We start from the raw sequence: 20,186 nt of genomic DNA, 5'->3' as shown, positions 1-20,186 counted from the left end.
CTGAATAGACAGTTCTCAAAAGAAGACATACACATTGGCCCACACATACTTTGAAAGGTGCTCAGTTTCACTAATCATCAGGCGAAAGCAAATCAGCACCACAAGGAGATACCCGCTTGCCCCTGTCACAATGACTTACCAGAAAGGTCAAGGACGGGTGCTAGGGAGCACGTCGGGAGAAGGGAGCCCTTGTGCCCTGTCGCAGGAATGGAAATTGGTACGGCCGATAGGGAAAACAGTACGGAGGTTCCTCAGAAGATTAAAAATACAACTACTTTATGACCGAGACGTCTTATTTCTAGGTATATCTTCAGAGAGATTATAATCAGGATCTTGACGAGATCGTCTGCACTTCTCTGTTCCGCGTTATTCACAATAGCCAAGATGTGGGAGTAACGTCAGTGTCAAAAGATGAATGGATAAAGCACTCGAGTGCGCACACGTAGACACGCACGCACACGCTGGAGTATCGTCCAGCCTTTAAAAAGAAGGAAATCCTGCCATTTGTAACAACACGGACGAACCTGGAGGGCGTTATGCTTAGTGAAAGAAGCCAGTCATAAAAGGACAAATACTGCATGATTCCACGTGTATAAGGCACTAGAGGAGTCAGATGTGTTGACACTGAACGTAGAGAGGTGGTCACAGAAATGGGGAGATACCGGTTGGGGGTACAGTTTGTTACATAAGGTGCGGAGTTTTGATGATGCAGCGTGTAGCACCGTGACCATAGTTACAGCACTGTGCTGTGTGCTAGAAATTTGCCGAGTGTAGATCTTATGTGTTCTCACCACAGACAAAGGAAGATAACGGAAACCGTATGAGGGGACGGAGTGTTAATCAGCTTGATTGTGGTGACCATTTCACAGTGTGATTTGTATACATATGCATACATCACATCATCGAGTCGTGCCCCCTAAGTATGTACAAGTCTCACTTGTCGATGATACCGCCGTAAAGCTGGGTCCGGGGAAGCAGTGCACAGGCTAGAGAGTGCCTACCTGCAGGCCCGGTATACCGGACAGGCTCCGCCTTACAGCCTCTGATGCCCCTCCCCCAGCCTGCAGCTCCCACCCCACCCCCCACCCCCCACGCCCCCAATGACATGCATTCAGCATGCTGGTGTTGCTTGGGCTTTGGAATGTATGGTAGAGATGGGCAGCTGCCATCATCATTGTATGCCATCGTGGCATCGGAGAATGCCAGACCTGGAAGGGAACTTGGAAATACCTTGTCACATGTAGAGGAGATGGTTTTAGGCAGCTCGTTTGCTAAACAGTGTTTATTTAAATAGTGACACATTGGGGCGCCTGGGTGGCTCAGTGGGTTAAAGCCTCTGCCTTCCGCTCAGGTCTTGATCCCAGGGTCCTGGGATCGAGCCCTGAGTCGGGCTCTCTGCTTGGCTGGGAGCCTGTTTCCTCCTCTCTCTGCCTGCCTCTCTGCCTGTTTGTGATCTTTGTCTGTCAAATAAATAAATAAAATCTTTTCTAAAAAAATAAATATTGACACATGGATTTTAACATACGTTCAGAAAATGTAATTGGCTTATGAATCCTCTGGTCCTTTGAATGGTCTTGCCTGAGGTGAGTGAGTGTGAGGAGGAGTGGTAACTGTACATGTGTCACGTACCGATACTCGTGATGGTGAAAACAGCAAACATGACGAAGGTGGCCCGAGAGCGCCTGAAACGTGCTCACACCCATCTATTCTAAACCACGTTGTTTAGACGAAGATGTGGGAGCAGGAGATTGTAACCGTAGCCGCTGGCTTTTTTTTTTTCCCCCAAGTTCTTTTCCGCCCTCTAAGAAAAGCATGCAACATCCATATTTTCCATGGAGATTGACTTACCCATCTAAATAGTTATGGTGGTTTTACTTGCCAGTCGTACCTCAGTGAAGCTTGGGGGTGGGTGGCAAATAAATAGTTTGGGGGGGTCAGCTGCTCCGTGGAAATGAAAATACTTTGTACTGCTCTCCGGGACCTTGTGGATCAAACACAGAACTCATAAAAATAGGGACTTGAGGGGCGCCTGGGTGGCTCAGTGGGTTGGGCCGCTGCCTTCAGCTCAGGTCATGATCTCAGGGTCCTGGGATCGAGCCCCGCATCGGGCTCCTTGCTCGGTGGGGAGCCTGCTTCTCTCTCTGCCTCTGCCTGCCCCTCTGCCTGCTTGTGCGCTCGCGCTCTCTCTCTCTCTCTCTGTCAAATAAATAAATAAAATCTTTAAAAAAAAAAAAAATAGGGACTTGACCGGAAGGCCTTACTGAATTCAAAAAGAATTTGTAGGCTTATTTTGGTTCGGTTTAATGTGGTGGCCTTTTTGGTCAATGGGATGTTTGAGAAATCACTCATGATGATTCCTAAAAGTCTAGTCCAGGAGCGTTGACTTGTTCTCCCAAAACAACTGGTGCCGAAGCTCTCCCACTTAAGCAGTTAACCACTGACAGAACAATTCAATTTAAAATGTCGTAAATCCTCAGTTACCACATTAGACGTCTCATGCTGAGTTCTGGGTGGTTCTGAGTGCAAAGGAAGCGAAGCAACAGGAGGCATGTCACTTCCCAAGGCTCTGGGGTGCCCAAGGTGAAGGCACAAGAGAAAGCTCCATCTTTTGTTCTGAGAAGCATAGCTGGGTAAAATCCAGCTCCTGCGTCCAGCGCCAGGTTGGTGGAGAGGGCTTTAGCAAGGAAGAGCGATCCACAGAGGGAAACTCAAAGTCATAGCAGATGCTATCTAAGAGTTTCCAGATTGCACAGGTCTTGTTTTCTTTTGGCATAATCAGATTGGGCTTCGGAGAGGACTTGTTTGCCCCTTTGCCTCCTGAGATGTGACCTCCTTCTCCCCCTTTGGTTTCCTGGGAAATACCCACATGTTCGTGTTTGTGTCTTTTGGTGTGTGTAGGGACTGATGACGGGGCCCAGGAGGTGGTGAAGGAGATCTTAGAAGATGTGGTCACATCTGCTGTTAAAGGTAAGAACCAAGAACCCAGCCTCTCCTCCTCCTCACTGCTCCAAAAAAGTCCTTGGCCAGATAATTTTAGTGGCGGAATGCCAACCCCCAGTGAAGTCATAGAAACTGAGTCTGCTTGTATCTGCCTGTCTTCCCTGTGAGATTCAGAAAAATCTGAAAAGGGTATTTCTAAATATCTAAAAAAGTATCTTTTTAGTCATTAATTTTATTCTCATTGGGCCTGGGTTCAAGCAGTCTGACGATGCTAGAATTGGGTGTTTCACATGGAAGACAGAGGCCACTCCCAGATATATCCAGCTTTTTCCAGGAGTGGCTGTGAATCCTGAGGTGCTGTCCATTGCTACTGAATGTTCATGGCTAGCCACTGATGTGTCAAGGGGACAGTCCCCACGTCAGCAGGTATCAGATGCACAGAGAAGCTTTGTCCATTTTCTTAGACTTCATTCATAGCTCCCTCGGTTTTATGGTGTGGTTTCAGTGGAACGAAACTTGTAGAGCTCAGAATGACTATTGGAAGAGTTTTTTGTTGTTGTTTTTGCCCAAAATCTTAGGTAAATGGCTGTGTGTTGAATACTTGACTCCGGTGGCAGTAAACCATTAATGGGTCTAAAATCGTTAATTTAGCAGAGAGTTACAGTGTTTCTTTCTTTCTTTTTTTAAGATTTCATTTATTTATTTGAGAGAGAGCACAAACAGGTAGGGCAGAGGGAGAGGAAGAAGCAGGCTCCCCGCTGAGCAGGGAACCTGATGTGGGACTTGATCCCAGGACCCTGAAATCATGACCTGAGCCAAAGGCAGACGCTTAACCGACAGAGCCAACCAGGAGCCCCAAGGGTCATGATTTTTAAAATGTATTTCTTAACTGTGGGTGACAGTCTGAGAAGTTTGACCCACTGCTCTAAGCCCTATTCTTTTTTTTTTTTTTTTAAGATTTTTTATTTATTTATTTGACAGACAGAGATCACAAGTAGGCAGAGAAGCAGGCAGAGAGAGAGAGAGGAGGAAGCAGGCTCCCCGCTAAGCAGAGAGCCCGATGTGGGGCTCGATCCCAGGACCCTGGGATCATGACCTGAGCCGAAGGCAGAGGCTTTAACCCACTGAGCCACCCAGGTGCCCCAAGCCCTATTCTTTTGTTCATTTAGGTTACCACCAATCTGTATTCATAGATTTCATTATTTATTTAATGTAGAATTACATAAAATTACTTAATAGAATGTAGAAATGTATGTCCTGGTACCAATGTCTTTAAAATAGAATAATTTTAATTCTTTGTCTTTCCCTTTTTCACACGGCTTCCAGGAAGCTCAGGTCTACTTTGTTTTTTTCCTCCTTGTGACTGAGGTCTTCTGTTGTAACTGCCAACTCTTTTCATTTATATGGCTCTTCTCTAACCCCTATATCAGTAGCATTTTTTAAAAATCTGTGCTTTCCATGCTGAGCTGTTTCTAAGCTTTTCCAGAAGTCGACAGGAGTGGGCAGGGCTGCTGTATTGCTCATTTCTAGAGGCACCACTGACATGGCCTGCAGTGTGAATGAAACCTCTGGGGTGTGTGGGTAGTAGACACATGTAAAGCCTAAACACCACTTTGGTTAAGCCTTTCTCAGTATTATTATGTCAGTCTCCTAGGGTGGTAGCAAAGGGAGAGGGGAAAAAGCAGGAGCTAGAAGATGATATGAGTAACTGCTCCCTGGTGTCAGAGCTTTTGGGACGAGCACTAACTTGGTGATGATTTTTTGCACCTGTGTTTTAAGAAGCAGCACAGAAGCGCGGCCTGACAGAACCCGAGCAGGTCCTGGGTGAACTGGAGTGCCAGGAAGGTGCTGTTCCCCCAGCAGCTGATGAAAATTCCCAGACCAACGGGATAGCAGACGACAGGCAGTCCTTGTCGTCAGCGGATAATCTGGTATGTTGGTGATTCTCCTCTTATACAGACCCGTTTGGATTTTTACTTTTTTAGAAGATGCACAATTAAATCTCTAGCAGAAGCAGCAAGTGAAAACCAGCAGACCTTACTCAGTCAGTCACACAGTCCTTGCCTCAAGTGCTTCGTATTAGTAGGTGACATTCTTGGAATGTGCTCCTGGTGTATATAGCATTGTTACTAAACCTTGTTTATTACTAACCTTTGTTACTAACCTTGTTTATTCAGACTTTTAAAAACTTAGATTTCCTGGCCTTTCTCTTTTCTCTCATATACATTCATTATAGAAGAATCAGAAAATAGAGAGAAGGAAAAATAGGGAAATAAAAGTCATCCATAATCCCCTAACCTAGAGATAACCCTTGTTAACTATTACTTATATCTTTCTAGATTTTTCTCTGCCTCTCATTTTTTTCGACTTAAATATAATCACATGATATACTGCTGTTTTGCTGTATAAAGCTGCAAAAGCAGGTTTGCTTTTGAAACTTAGTGTATATTACAAATATCCTTTCAGACCCATAGATGTGTCTGCCACATTATTTTTTTTAAATAGCTTTGTTGTTTTCTTGAAAATGCTATATATAAACATTCAAAACAGGGAGAAAGATGATGTTAACATCCCACCTGAACCCACTCTCTCCACCTTTTCTCGGGTGTTTCTCAGACTTTTGCATTATCAGCGCCCAACCCCCCAGCCTTTTTATATATTTCTTTTCCTGATACACCATCCCCTTTCATGAATTTAAAGCCACTGATAAACTGGATATCTATTTACGATTATACGTGTACCTGTACTTTATACATACAAAGAATAAGATTTTTTCCACCCCCAACTCCCCTACCCCTCCACCAAGAACCAATACCTGACCCTGTCTCAGTGTGTTTGGGTTGCCGCAACAGAATACCATAGATTGGGTGGCTTATAAATGATACAAATTTATCTCTCATAGTTCTGGACGCTGGCAAGTCCCAAGATAAAGGTATCAGCAGTTTTGGTGTCTGGTGAGGGCCTGTTTCCTGATTCACAAAATGGCTGTCTTTTTTTTTTTTTTTTTTTTTTAAGATTTATTTATTTATTTGATAGAGATTACAGGTAGTCAGAGAGGCAGGCAGGGAGAGAGGAGGAAGCAGGCTCCCCATGTAGAAGCAGAGAGCCCCATGTGGGGCTTGATCCCAGGACCCTGAGACCATGACCTGAGCCAAAGGCAAAGGCTTTAACCCACTGAGCCACCCAGGCACCCAAGTGGCTGTCTTCTTAAGGACACTAATACCATTCATGAGGACTCCTCTCTCTTAAGCCCCACTTCCAGATGCCATCACTTTGAGGGTTAGATGTCAGCCTGTGAACGGAGGTGGAGGGAGCATAAGCGTTCAGTCTGTAGCAGTCCCCATGGAATTATGTCATTCCCCATTAAGAAAGTCCTTACAGATGTACTCCAGTCCGCATAAAGGACTCTTGCCTTTTGTACTAGGCTGTGACTTGCTTTGTTTACTCAACACCGTTATATGGGCATCTTTCCACATCAGTACATACTGTTTCAGTGGTCATGTAAAATTCTGTCCTGTAGATTGCCATAATCTCTTTTGCCAATTCCCTGTTAGGTTTTTATGTTACTTCAGTTTTTTTTAATCACGAGAAATAGTTCTATAATGAGCATCCTTATAGATAAATCTTGTGCACATCCTTAATTCTTTCTTTAGGATAAATTCCTACAAGTGATATTGCTGGGTCACGAGTTGGAAGCTTTCAGGCTTTTGTTCCTTAACATCACATTAGCCTGCTGGGAAGGTAATGCTCGAATCTCTGCCCACTTGTAGGCAATCAGTGCTCATTTCCCCATTCCCTCATTAAAACTGGGCAATAGCCTTCATTCCAAATTTTGGTGGTCTGATGGGAGAAAGATCCCGCCGTAATAATTAGTAGTAACATTATTTAGGTTAATCTGTCATTTGCATTTCTTGGTGAATTGCTTATTCATGTTTTTTTTGCCTGCTTTTCATTTGGCTGGAAGGTTTCTGTAATTTCCTTAATGAATTATAAGAACTTTTTGTACGTCGAGCATACTAGTTTTTTTCATACGTTACAGATTTTTTTTTTATTTTTTAAAGCAGCTTACTTTTTTAGTTAAAGAAGTGTATTTTGAAATGCCTGTCGTTTTCCCCCCATCTATCCTGCAGTAGTGTTCTTAGAAATACTGTTATCCAAACTAATATAATTAACTTGTACACGTGACCCTTAAATAACATGGGGGCTAGGGGCAATGACACTCCCCTACCATGTGGCCGAAAATCTGCGTTTAACTTTTCACTCTCCCAGAACTTAACCAACTGATAGCATGCTATTGACCAGAAGCCTCATCAATAGCATACACAATTGATTGACACGTATTTCATGTACGTATTATATACTGTATTCTTAGAATAAAGTAGACTAGAGAAAAAAATCACAAGGAAGAGAAAATCAATGTACATATCTAAGTGGCCCTGTGCAGTGCAAACCCGTGTTGTTCAAGGGTCAACTGTGTTTGTCTTAGATTTTTAATGGTTTAACATTTGCTCATTTATCATTTTAAGCCATCCATGCCCACTTTTTGAAGAACAAGGAACAAGGTTTTAGAATTGCCAGAATGACTCCCCCATAGCTCCTGTTTTGGCATATTGTCCCCTCCCCCACATTCCTCAGTTCCCCATTGAATAACAGAATTTTAAATTTCCATGAAATAATTACATTCTTTATTTTTGAAAAATAATTTTGTTTTGACCCCTTAATTTTTCTCTTATTTGTTTCTAACCTCAGGAATCAGATGCACAGGGACATCAAGTGGCTGCTAGGTTCTCTCACATTCTGCAGAAGGACGCCTTCCTGGTGTTTCGCTCGCTTTGCAAGCTGTCCATGAAACCCCTTGCTGAAGGCCCCCCAGATCCAAAGTAAGCAGACACCAGTTCTTGGCCGTGTATGACCGAGATGACTCAGGAGGATGTTGGGGGTTCCGAGATACCCCAGTACCCTGTCCCTTGATTGGTGTGAATGCAGGAATTTAGTTTTCAGACTCCTGCTGTCCCTATAGCCCTTTTATAATAGATTGTCTCTGTGTCCACACTAACCAAGATTTTGTCCAGTGTTACTTTCCTTGGCTTATATACGAGAAAGTGTTACTATACTGAACATGTTACTATCTTTTTCCCGACTAACGAATTTAATCTGATGCAGGGTGGGCAGGGGCAGGATGTGTACAAACCTCACTTCCCTGCCCTGCTGAGAAACCTCTGCTCCATGGGTACAGGTTTAAGCCCCAGATGCAACCCAGAGAAGCCAAACCTTGCTTCGTAGTGAGCTAGTTACTGCAGAGCCGGTAGGGCTATGGAGCCAGAGAGCCGCATTCACTCCTGGCTCGCTTGAAAGCGCCTCCACAGCTGTAGGCGTTACTGAACCTCATCTGAAAAGTGGGGATGTGGGAAATTGCCTTACAGGGTCCATGACACGAAGTGGTATCAGCGCATCCTGAGTGTGGGGCCCGGCACTTCATGAGTTGTATTGTCCTTGTTCTTGTTAGTAGCTAACAATAATCCTCAACTCTCCAGTTGAGATATCATGACCGTTAAGGAGATGATTCAGGAACATTTCCTTCTTTCCAGGCCTGTGGGTGAATAAAGAGCACCGTTTCTGTTTGTCCCCAGAGTGAGAGGATGCAGGGGTTAGTCTCACATGTGTGATGTAAAGTAACTGTAGTTGCAGAACCTGTAAGTTTATGCTTACTCTGCTCCCGCTGCATCCCCTGTTTTATGGCAGGGAGAGGAAAAGGATAGTTGGGAGTTGGCAGCTCTTGTCCTCATGGGCTTACAGGTCCCCGGATGACCCACCTCATGCCATCTGCCTTCACGCTCTTGGCATCTAGATGCCGGTGCCAATTCTTAACTCATTGGCTCTCAGAAAACTCAGCTCGCTGGTAGAGGAGTGAGGCCTTCTCAAGAAATGCACTCTTTAAAATGGAATCTTCTAGTACTTTTGCCGTCTTTCCCTTTGCCAGATCCCACGAGCTGCGCTCCAAAGTGGTTTCCCTGCAGCTGCTCCTCTCCGTCCTGCAGAACGCTGGCCCGGTCTTCAGGACTCACGAGATGTTCATCAACGCGATCAAGCAGTATCTTTGCGTGGCGTTGTCCAAAAATGGCGTCTCTTCAGTGCCTGATGTCTTTGAACTCTCTCTTGCCATTTTTCTTACTCTTCTTTCAAACTTCAAAATGCACTTGAAAATGCAAATAGAGGTATGGACTCCACAATGATTTGGGGGGTTCTTTTTGTTTTGTTTTGTTTCTTTTTTTGTATAGTGTTTATACACAAAGAGTTAAATCCTGGTGACATAGTCATCAGGAACTAGACTTACACGGTCCACTTGCTGGCACCCCAGAGTGAGAAACTACCTTTTCCTAGAAGTTCCTGCCCCCAGATGTTAGGTGCCTTTCTTTCTTTATTTTTTTTTAATTAATTTTTTAATTTTTTTATAAACATATAATATATTTCTATCCCCAGGGGTACAGGTCTGTGAATCGCCAGGTTTACACATTTCACAGCACTCACTCACCATAGCACATACCCTCCCCAATGTCCATATCCCCACCACCCTCTCCTGACCCCCCTCCCCCCAGCAACCCTCAGTCTATTTTTTGAGATTGAGTCTTTTGTGGTTTGTCTCCCTCCCGATCCCATCTTCGTTCATTTTTTTCTTTTCTACCCCCGCAACTCCCCCATGTTGCATCACAGGGAGATCATATGATAGTTGTCTTTCTCTGATTGACTTACTTCACTCAGCATAATACCCTCTAGTTCCATCCACGTCGCTGCAAATGGCAAGATTTCATTTCTTTTGATGGCTGAGATGCCTTTCATTTTAACCCAAAGTTTAAATCGAATGACCCAAGGGCTAGTCTCAGTCCCCTGAACATGTGTGTTTAGCCTATACATTGTTTGAAGTAATCTGATTTAGTTGGCAAATTGAGAGGTCACTTTCATTTTACATGACAGTCCAGATCTCTGGTTTCTCTCAAAACCGTAACGCTAGTCCTTGTCTTGGCCTGACAGCTCTTGCTGGTTGCTGAGGGGCTCCTCTAGTGGGGCTCCATCCTCCGGTTGCTGTGGTCCTGCCCAGCTAGCTGTTCCCCCGGGAGGCCAGGGTTCCGACGTGCCTCAGCAGTGCGTGCGTGTGTGTATGTGTGTGTGTGTGTGTACGCGCTGCTCCTTTACTTCTCCCCAGGCTCCCTCCCTCGTTGGAGCTGCCTGGTCCCCTACAGCCTTTGGGGTTTTTGAGCCCCAATTTAAACGGTATTAATTGGTGTCCCCTTTGTCTCTGTGTCATGTAGGTCTTTTTCAAAGAGATTTTCCTGAACATTTTAGAAACATCAACAAGTTCTTTTGAGCACAGGTGGATGGTCATTCAGACTTTGACAAGGATCTGTGCAGGTATTTTCACTCTGAGGGTGCTCATCCATTGACTTACCCAGAAATGCTTTTCCAAAATCCAGTTTGAGACCTTTACCTCCTGCTTTTAGAGTTTTAATGTTGCGCTGGGAAAGCCTCACCTGAAAGCCTAATGCTAACCATTAGTGGGACCTCTAGTCCCACTCCTCTTCTCCTTTAGAGGATGACCAGCTCCGTCTGGTTGACCCGGACCTTGTGGTCTTTGCACAGAAAGTCCCACACCCTGGGAAGCCCCCTGCTCCTGCAAAACCAGGATACATGGTCACTCCACCTACAAACTGAACACTTTGTCAGTCACAGGGTTCAAGGTGTTAGTGCTGCCAGCCCTTGACTGAATCCCAAGGTCAATTCGGATTTCCCTTACCACCATGCAGTTGTGTGGCTGGTTACCAAGCCTCCCACTTGTCTGTCATCAGACATAAATCCACAAGTGACACAACTTTAAGAGGTGGATCAGACAATTGTTACCCTTTCTTATGAGGAAGAGAGCTTTGGAGAGGCAGAGTAAGCTGCTCGAGAGTCAGTGAGTGCCGAGGCAGGCGTCAGAAGAGGACCTCTCCAGGCTTGTAGTACATCTGACACACATTTCCTGAGAGATTCGTGTCTACCTGAGTCAGTGATTCACTGGGAAGCAGTTTTGAAGAAAGAATCTAATTTAATAAGAAAATGTAACTGCTGTGTCTGTTGGATCAGAATTTCTAATACCTCTGTGTTATTTTCCAAGATGCCCAGTGTGTTGTAGATATTTATGTCAACTACGACTGTGATTTAAACGCTGCTAACATTTTTGAGCGCCTTGTGAATGATTTGTCCAAAATCGCTCAGGGAAGAAGTGGACACGAGCTAGGAATGACTCCTCTGCAGGTAAAAACACTGAAAACACCCATTTATATATATATATGTGTGTGTGTGTGTGTGTGTGTGTGTGTGTTATTTTAAGATTTTTTTATTTATTCATTTGAGAGAACAGGAGCACTAGCAGGGGGAGGGTCAGAGGGAGAGGGAGGAGCAGACTCCCTGCTGAGCATGGAAGCCCGATGCAGGGCTCCATTCCCAGAACCTGGGATCATTACCTGAGCAGAAAGCAGCCGCTTAAAGTGCATTTGCTTCACGGTGTCTGGGTGGCTCATTCGATTAGGGGTCTGACTCTTATTAGCTCAGGTCTTGATCTGAAGGTCGTGAGTTCAAACCCTGCGATAGGCTCCATGCCCAGCGTGGATTTTTATTTTTAAAGATCCATTTGAGAAAAATAATAATAAAGTGCATTCATCTCCATAAACGTTTATTGAGCGCCACTGTGTGCCAGGCCGGCGCTGTCCTTGGTGCTAGAACACAGCAATGAACAAAATGCAGTGTCCATGAATGTGTACAACTGCTGTGGTCAGCAACGGAAGAGTAAGCCACAGAGAAGAATAAAGCACGGATAAAGGAGGGCTAGAAATGGTGCTGGCATTTTTAAAGGGGTCACACAGGTAGTCTTTCTGAGAAGGTGACATTTGAGCCGAGACCTGTAGGAAGTCGTTCACTCATTCACCTTTCCAAAGCTTGTATGAAAACAGGCTCCTAGGCTCCAGTAAGGCAAAGGAAATTGTCTCTTATCCAGTTGCCTCATTAGAGTGCCCACACAGAGAAGAGGATCTTAAGCTAAGGTTTCTGAAGGAACTGGTCAGAAGGTCTGTGAGCTGCCTGGCATTATGTGTAGAATTTTGGTGGATGGCCATTTTCCCTAGAAGGTCCGTGACTGTCATTAGATTCACAGAGAGATCTGTGCCACCATAGGTGCTGTTTTGAGTAGAAAATATTTGCATTTCTTTAGATTATCTGTGATTCATGTTCAATTTTTTAAGAAATGCTACTTTTTAAAAAATTAGTATTTTTATTTGTAGAGCAAGCCTTAAAATGTAATGCATTTGTGAGTGTTTGAAGAGGAAGAATGTGTCCAGAATCACTCATTTGTTGCATGATGGAAAATTATTTTCTCTTTTTTTGGGTGGGGGGGTGTTACTGGTTAAGATCTATATTTATTTGAGAGTGTACACATGTGCATATGCACAAGGGGAGGAAGGGGCAGAGGGTGAGCAAGAGGGAGGAAGAGAATCCCAAGGAGACTCTGTACTGAGCGCTGAGCCTGATGTGGGACTGTATCTCATGACCCCGAGATCAGGACCTGAGCTGAAACCAACCGTCGGATGCTTAACCAACCGTGCCACTCAGGCGACTCAACCCTATTGGTTTATTAAAAACGAAAGTGACAGGTGTTTTTAAAATTATATAAGCAGTGAATATCTTCCTTTCAAAAATACAGATAACACTTGGGGCACCTGGATGGCTCAGTAGGTAGAGGATGCAACTCTTTTTTATTTTTATTTTTTTTTTAAGATTTTATTTATTTATTTGACAGAGAGAGAGATCACAAGCAGGCAGAGAGGCAGGCAGAGAGAGAGAGAAAGCAGGCTCCCCACCGAGCAGAGAGCCTGATGTGGGGCTCGATCCCAGGACCCTGAGATCATGACCCTAGCCGAAGGTAGAGGCCTAACCCACTGAGCCACCCAGGCGCCCAGAGCATGCAGCTCTTGATCTTGGAGTCGTGAGTTCAAGCCCAGTGTTGGACATAGACGTTTACATTAAAAAAAAAAAAAAATTCCAGATAACGCTGTTCCTTTTAGGAAAGCACACATCTCCTGTTTTTCTACTAAGGTATTTGTAATGAACAGCTTTAGGGATTTTCAGGTTTTTTGTTTTTATTTTTTTTAAAGATTTTATTTATTTATTTGACAGACAGAGATCACAAGTAGGCAGAGAGGCAGGCAGAGAGAGAGAGAGGAGGAAGCAGGCTCTCCGCAGAGCAGAGAGCCTGATGTGGGGCTCGATCCCAGGACACTGGGATCATGACCTGAGCCGAAGGCAGAGGCTTTAACCCACTGAGCCACCCATGCGCCCCGATTTTCAGGGTTTTTGCAATAAACCCTTAATACTTAGGTCACCTGTTAACTTTTCCTTGGGTTCTCTGCTTAATAGCACTGACTGTCAGTGATTATCTTGGTATTGTCCCAGAATTCCCTAATAGTCCTGTAGATTTCTGCACTCAGTTTATCTGTTAAGTCTCTGTGCCATGTCCCTTCTGTCCCCCAGGAGCTCAGTCTGAGGAAGAAAGGTTTGGAGTGCCTCGTGTCCATTCTCAAGTGCATGGTGGAATGGAGCAAAGACCTGTATGTGAATCCCAACCACCAGACCAGCCTCGGTGAGAGGGCTTGCCACACCATCACCTCCATTCACAATAGGACTGTTGGGAAAGTCATCTTTGTGTTACTGTCTTAAAATTAGCAAAACTCTGTAGTTTGCTGAATGCCTTAAAGCTTCCGCCTTTTAATTCATCTGGAACTTGGGGAGAATAGTGTGAGTTGTGCTCCGATGTCCTAGTCCCAAATGGAGAAACCGTTCTGGTTTTTTTTAGTAGTCTCTTCTTCCCTCACCACCCTGAAGCACCAGCTTTATGATATGCCAGATTTCCCTGTGTAAGTCTGTTTCTGAATTTTCTGTTCCGTTCTTGCACCAGTACCACACTTTTCAGATGCCTTGAGTCCCTTAGTGAGTCTGATGCCTGTTAAGGCAGGTCTTCCTATTGTTCTTCAAGCGTCCTGATGGTTTCTACACTTCTGTTCTCTCGCGTGAATTTTAGAATTAGCTCATCAAGTCCCACAAAAAAGTAAATTTTTGAGTGATGTCAAGGTGTCATGCTCATGACTCTTAAAGGACAAGCTTTATCGTTACAGGTCTGGAAAAGGGAACCAGAGAGCCCGACCTGAGCTCAGGTGTGTCTGTGTCCCATCTGTTGATTTGGTTCCCTTTGCTCTTATGTCATTGCAGGTCAGGAGAGGCCCACAGATCAGGAACTGGGGGATGGGAAAGGCCTTGACATGGCCAGACGGAGCAGTGTGACGTCCATGGAGTCCACGGTGTCCTCGGGGACCCAGATGGCTGTCCAGGATGATCCGGAGCAGTTTGAGGTCATCAAACAACAAAAGGAGATTATCGAACACGGCATCGAGCTGTGAGTATGGCTGCTACTCCAGCCGAATCTCTTGGGGCCTCTGACAAAGCCACATCTTCTCTGGGAACCTGGGACTGACTCCACTAGGGGAAGGACTGTTACAAAAGGCCAGTGCTGGCACTCGCAGCCAAGCCAGACTGAGCCAGCCAGAGTGAGAGAGTGGGAGAAGGAGAGGCAGTTTGAGATTAGAATTTAATAGCTTTGTATAGTTGATGCCTGGTCTTTTTATTTTTATTTTACCTAATGCAAGAAATTAAACCAATTTAGAAAATAAAGAAAAGTATGAAGCAAGTATGTTTAATCACTCATGTAATTATTACCTCAAGGAAATCACCATTGGTAACTTTTTTCCAACTATATCTTATGAACAGTTCCAACATACAGAAGAATGAACTCTTGCCATATTAGTGTTATCTATGTATAATTTTTTCTGAACCATTTGAAAGTAATCTGCTCTCATCATAATACCTCAGTTGTGTATCTTGGAAAAATGACATTCTCTCATAAGCGCATCATCATTACAGGCATTGGTAAATCTTAATGTGTTTCTTTCCAGTCTTTTTTTTTTTTAAGATTTTATTTATTCATTTGTCACAGACAGAGATCACAAGTAGGCAGAGAGGCAGGCAGAGAGAGACGGGGAAGCAGGCTCCCCGCTGAGCAGAGAGCTGGATGTGGGGCTCGATCCCAGGACCCTGAGATCATGACCTGAGCTGAAGGTAGAGGCTTTAACCCACTAAGCCACCCAGGCGCCCCTCTTTCCAGTCTTTTACACACAGAAATATGTAAACTCAGTCTCATATCCTGTCCAACTTCTTAATGATTAGTTGACTTAGTAAATTCAGTTTGTTTTAAAAGCTTATGTTACAGTACTTATTAATTGAAGTGTTGATCTCATTTCTATTCTCCCCAGCCCTTTATCACCCCCAGTCTAGTCTCCCCGCAGGAGCTAATTTTTTAAAAACTTAATTCGGGTCTTATCACTCCGCCGCCAAAAATCATTCCAGGTTTCCCTCTCCTCATCATAGCCTGATCTGGCCTCCACCCCCACCCCCCCACCCCCCACTGACCTGATCTCCTGCCAGTACCCGAGTCACACTGCGCACTTCAGTCCCTTGAACACCCTGAGCTCTCACCACAGTGCCCTCTGCTTGGAACACTCCTGGGTCTTTTTCTTCCCTCAGGCTTGGCAAAACCTCTCTTCCTCTAGGAGGCCTTCTGTAGCCGCCTGTCTGCAGGCTGCTCTTGCTCGCACCTGATCCATGTCCTTCCTGCATGTCTCTCGCCCCGGCACAGAGCGTCCTCCAGTGCAGGACCTGGTAAATAGCACATTGAACTTATCCATAGTGGAGTATGCCTACCTTTAACAGGAAATACAAACAGTACTTAAGCCCTGTTAAAGGAAATCCCAACACGGATGGTCTAGGGCTGTTATACTGGCTCTCAGGGATCAAAGATCTAGACTGTTTACTTTTTCCTCCTTTGCCATCCTTTTTTTTTTTTTTTTTTTTTTAAAAAGCTTTGGAGGGCAGAGAGAGAGAGAATCTTAAGCACGCTCCACATCCTGCACAGAGCCCGACACGGGGCTCAGTCTCATCCTAGAATTGTGACCTGAGCCAAAATCAAGAATCAGATGCTTAACCAGCTGAGCCAGCCAGGAGCCCCTCTGTTTCACCATCCTTAACACAGTTTCCACTTTCAGCATTGCCTCATGGTCTAAGGTTGAGCACTAGCCATCACACATACACTAACGAATAAAGGGGAAGTACAAAAGGAATATACCTCCCAGCCAAGCCAGCTTTGTTTACTAAGGATCCTGCCTAGAAGTACCCCTTACCATGTCTGCTCAAACATCATAGGCCAGAACTTTATCACGTGGCCATACTTTAAGGAAGTATGAAAACACTTCCTTAGAGCACTGATACCTACCTCAAGAGCACTGATCTTAGTTTGGTTGGGAGTTAAGTTTAATTTTTCTAAAGGCAGGAAAATGTAGCTTTTAATCCGGGGCGTTGCGTGCCTGGGTGAACATCTAGAGCTCTGTTAGTGTTGGAGCGGAGGTGAACAGATGTTTGCTGACGGCCATCAGACTCTGCTGTAGCTAGGTCAGAAACTGAAGGTGAAATTCAGAGAAGCTGGCAGGACACCCAGGACCTTCGTGAGCTGATAGCTGATGACTTGTTCATGCCTCAAAGGCTAGCTTTTTCTGTCCTCCAGATTTTGAAATAAGTAACCCATGTCCTGTCTCTTCTTGAAACAGCTTCAACAAGAAACCCAAGAGGGGCATCCAGTTTCTCCAGGAGCAAGGCATGCTGGGAACATCAGTTGAAGACATTGCCCAATTCCTGCATCAGGAGGAGCGCCTTGATTCTGTAAGGCTGGGGGTTGGACACTTGCATATTGGTTTTATCAGGTGATTCCGAGATGCTCCCTAGCTTTAACCTAAAGCCTGGTGGACGCCGAGTGCAGTGGCTATTGTCCACACCCCGGTCATAGCAGTCCTACTTACTCCTTCAGCCAGCATCGCGAAAAGCTCCTAAGAGCCTGTTATGTACTTGCTAGAACAGTGTCAGAGCTTGAAGTGTCCCTTGACTGCTAGAAACTTCTGGCTGCCTGTCTGCAGCTAACCTCCCTCCTGAGTGTGTCCCATCATTCTTTCATCTTTAAGTCTCCTGTGCCTCCTCCTCCTATTCTGAGACAGGATAGACTGAGCCTGGAATGGGTGGGTGGGTGGGCAGGCTTGGAGTCTCAGCTTTTCTAGCAGGCCAGCCTCTTCTCAGTGTTGAGAGCAGTGCGTTCTGCCTCCCCACTCTGTCTGAAGTGTGTTTTACTGTTGGTTCACATATGACAGTTTCTAGACATGAGTGGGTGTATATGTTTCAGACCCAAGTAGGTGATTTTCTGGGAGACAGCACAAGGTTCAACAAGGAAGTGATGTATGCCTACGTGGATCAACTTGACTTCTGCGAAAAGGAATTTGTGTCAGCCCTGCGGACGTTTCTAGAAGGTTTCCGTCTGCCTGGGGAAGCCCAGAAGATTGATCGATTAATGGAGAAATTTGCTGCGAGATACATAGAATGCAACCAGGGGTGAGCACTGTGTTGATGTCCTTTCCTTGTCATCTTTTTGCCTACCTCAGAGCACTGATCTTAGTTTGGTTGGGAGTTGAGTTTAATCATTCTAAATCTGCACCAAACAACTAAATTTTCTGTTACAATGTGCCTGACACTGCTGAGGGATTATCTCAGGTAAGACCTCCCAGCTTCTGTTGTGTCACCTTTCTGTAGTCAAGGCAATTGAGAATCAGAGAGGCTAAGTAACTTGTCCATGTTTATACAGGTAGAGCCCATGCTATCTTGATAAGAGTAATTTTATGAGTTGAGAAGAGGCCCTTGGGCACCTCTTAATTAAGAACAGCTCCTTGGTTTAACATATGGGGTAGATCTCAAGGATTTGGTTTTTCTTTGGTTAGATACTGATGAACAGGTTCCAGAAATGGCTACATAACTAATAAAACCCGCCTAAGTGCATGATTTCATCTTAGGTCCTCTTTTGGTGGGTACATCATGTTTTTTGTTTGTTTGTTTAATATTTTATTTGTCAGAGAGTGAGAGTGAGCGAGCACAAGCAAGGCAGCAGCAGGCAGAGGGAGAAGCAGGCTCCTTGCTGAGCAGGGAGTCCAGTGTGGGACTCGATCCCAGGACCCCGGGATCATGACCTGAGCTGAAGGCAGATGTCTAACCGACTGAGCCACCCAGGCATCCCATGTTTTTGTAGGAAGTGGAAATTAAAAAGAGAGCTAATCTTTATTAGACATCCCCTGGGGCACCTGAGTGGCACAGTAAATTGAGCATCTGACTCTTGGTTTCAACACAGGCTGTGGTCTCAGGTTCGTGCGATCAAGCCACGTGTCAGGCTCTGTACTCAGCGGGAAGTCTGCTTAAGACTATTCCTCCTTTTGGCCCTCCTCCCCTTTGCGTGTGCATGCACATGCTCTCTCTGTCTAAACAAAATAAATCCTCAAACAAAAAACAGAAAAACGTATTTCCTGTATGTCAGCCATGCCATGGGTTTTACATACATTTCATTTAATTAATGGTAAGCCTGGGAGTAGTGTGTCCATTTTTTTGGAGAGGAAACTGAGGCTCTGGGAGATTGAGCAACCCGCCAGAGTTAATCAGCTGGTTAAGTAGCAGAGCAGGGTTGAATATGGATTGTCTGACTCAAAAGCTCACACTCTTTCCCCTGGGCATGAAGTGAAGAGTGTCTGAGTGTACTGCGAACATGATGTGGAAATTTTTTTTTTTTAAAGATTTTATTTATTTATTTGACAGAGATTACAAGTAGGCAGAGAGGCAGACGGGGGGTGGGGGGAAGAGGCTCCCCACTGAGCAGAGAGCCGATGTGGGGCTCGATCCCAGGACCCTGAGATCATGACTTGAGCCGAAGGCAGAGGCTTAACCCTCTGAGCCTCCCAGGTGCCCCGATGTGGAAATTTTTAATAACAGTTTGCCTCCTTGGTCAACTTGGTCTTCATATTAATTGGTTCTGCTCCTCCAGGTGTACAGCGAGCTGTTCCCATTAGATGCGTGGTCAGCAGGGGCAGCATCTGGTCGCTGACCCAGTAGACGTTAGAATGTGCTGTGAAGGCAGAGGAGAAGTTCTGGGGACCTTGGTCTGTTTCTCTCAATGGCTAAACATGTTAGATTGTTTCATGTTAGAATTCAGACCTTTTGTTACGTTCTTCACAGTTTCTCCCTTTCCTTCTGAGGATGGTTTGGACAGACCAGTTTTTGTAGCTTTAGATCCACATATTTCGAGGCTGTGTAGCCACACATTTGTATCTTTTCCTGCTTAGGCAAAAAAAGTCAGACTTCACCAGCATATTATGTAGAACAACATAAATATTCTTCTTCAAATTTCTGCTGTTCAGTATTACAGTGGGTAATGTAAGCTGTAAATAATGAATAACTGAACAGCAGTTTTCTCTCTCTCTCTCTCTCTCTCTCTCTTTTTTAAGTAATACGTGCTCACAGCATGGGGCTTGAACCTACAAAGCACAGGATCAAGAGTCACACGCTCTACTGACTGAGCCAGCCAGGTGCCATGAACAGCAGTTATTATCCTCTTTCTCCCCAGGGCCCAGCACAAAGTAGATGCTCTCAGGAATAAGACCAGGGTGAGGCAGGTGAAGCACAAGGGTGCAGACTGTCCGGGGGCCTCACCATCATGGTCAGAGTGAGGGTCTCTGCATTTTGTCTCCGGGTGCCTCGCTTGCCACACCCTAACCCAGGGTTCTGGTTGTACCTTGAGAATCTTCTTTAAAACTTGATTTAAGGGGCACCTGGGTGGCTCAGTGGGTTGAAGCCTCTGCCTTCAGCTCAGGTCATGATCCCAGGGTCCTGGGATCGAGCCCTGCATCGGGCTCTCTGCTCAGCAGCAGGGAGCCTGCTTCCTTCTCTCTCTCTGCCTGCCTCGCTGCCTGCTTGTGATCTCTGTCTGTCAAATAAATAAATAAAATCTTTAAAAAAAAAAACAAAAAACTTGACTTAAGAGGCGCCTGGGTGGCTCAGTGGGTTAAAGCCTCTGCCTTTGGCTCCAGTCATGATCCCAGGGTCCTGAGATCGAGCCCCGCATCAGGCTTTCTGCTCAGCGGGAAGCCTGCCTCCTCCTCTCCTTCTCTCTCTCTCTCTCTCTCTCTCTCTCTCTCTCTGCTTACTTGTGATCTCTGTCTGTCAAATAAATAAATAAAATCTTTAAAAAAAATAAT

At 45.1% G+C, this 20,186-nt stretch overlaps 1 protein-coding gene across 1 annotated transcript in view; it reads left to right on the top strand.

Annotated features, from left to right (window-relative positions):
• ARFGEF2 (ADP ribosylation factor guanine nucleotide exchange factor 2) overlaps nt 1-20,186 on the top strand; it is a 97,515-nt gene that overhangs the window by 30,229 nt on the left and 47,100 nt on the right. Inside the window, exons 7-16 of the mRNA XM_032879010.1 lie at nt 2,899-2,967; nt 4,720-4,871; nt 7,690-7,820; nt 8,921-9,155; nt 10,248-10,347; nt 11,090-11,229; nt 13,498-13,606; nt 14,233-14,416; nt 16,677-16,788; nt 17,300-17,505. Coding sequence (XP_032734901.1) covers nt 2,899-2,967; nt 4,720-4,871; nt 7,690-7,820; nt 8,921-9,155; nt 10,248-10,347; nt 11,090-11,229; nt 13,498-13,606; nt 14,233-14,416; nt 16,677-16,788; nt 17,300-17,505 — 1,438 coding nt within the window. The remainder of the gene's footprint in view (nt 1-2,898; nt 2,968-4,719; nt 4,872-7,689; nt 7,821-8,920; nt 9,156-10,247; nt 10,348-11,089; nt 11,230-13,497; nt 13,607-14,232; nt 14,417-16,676; nt 16,789-17,299; nt 17,506-20,186) is intronic.

The sequence above is a fragment of the Lontra canadensis genome, unplaced genomic scaffold (assembly GCF_010015895.1).
Source record: "Lontra canadensis isolate GAN:19392208 unplaced genomic scaffold, GSC_riverotter_1.0 scaffold65, whole genome shotgun sequence".
In the NCBI taxonomy this organism is placed as follows: Eukaryota; Metazoa; Chordata; class Mammalia; order Carnivora; family Mustelidae; genus Lontra; species Lontra canadensis.
This window is presented reverse-complemented; position numbering and strand designations above follow the sequence as displayed.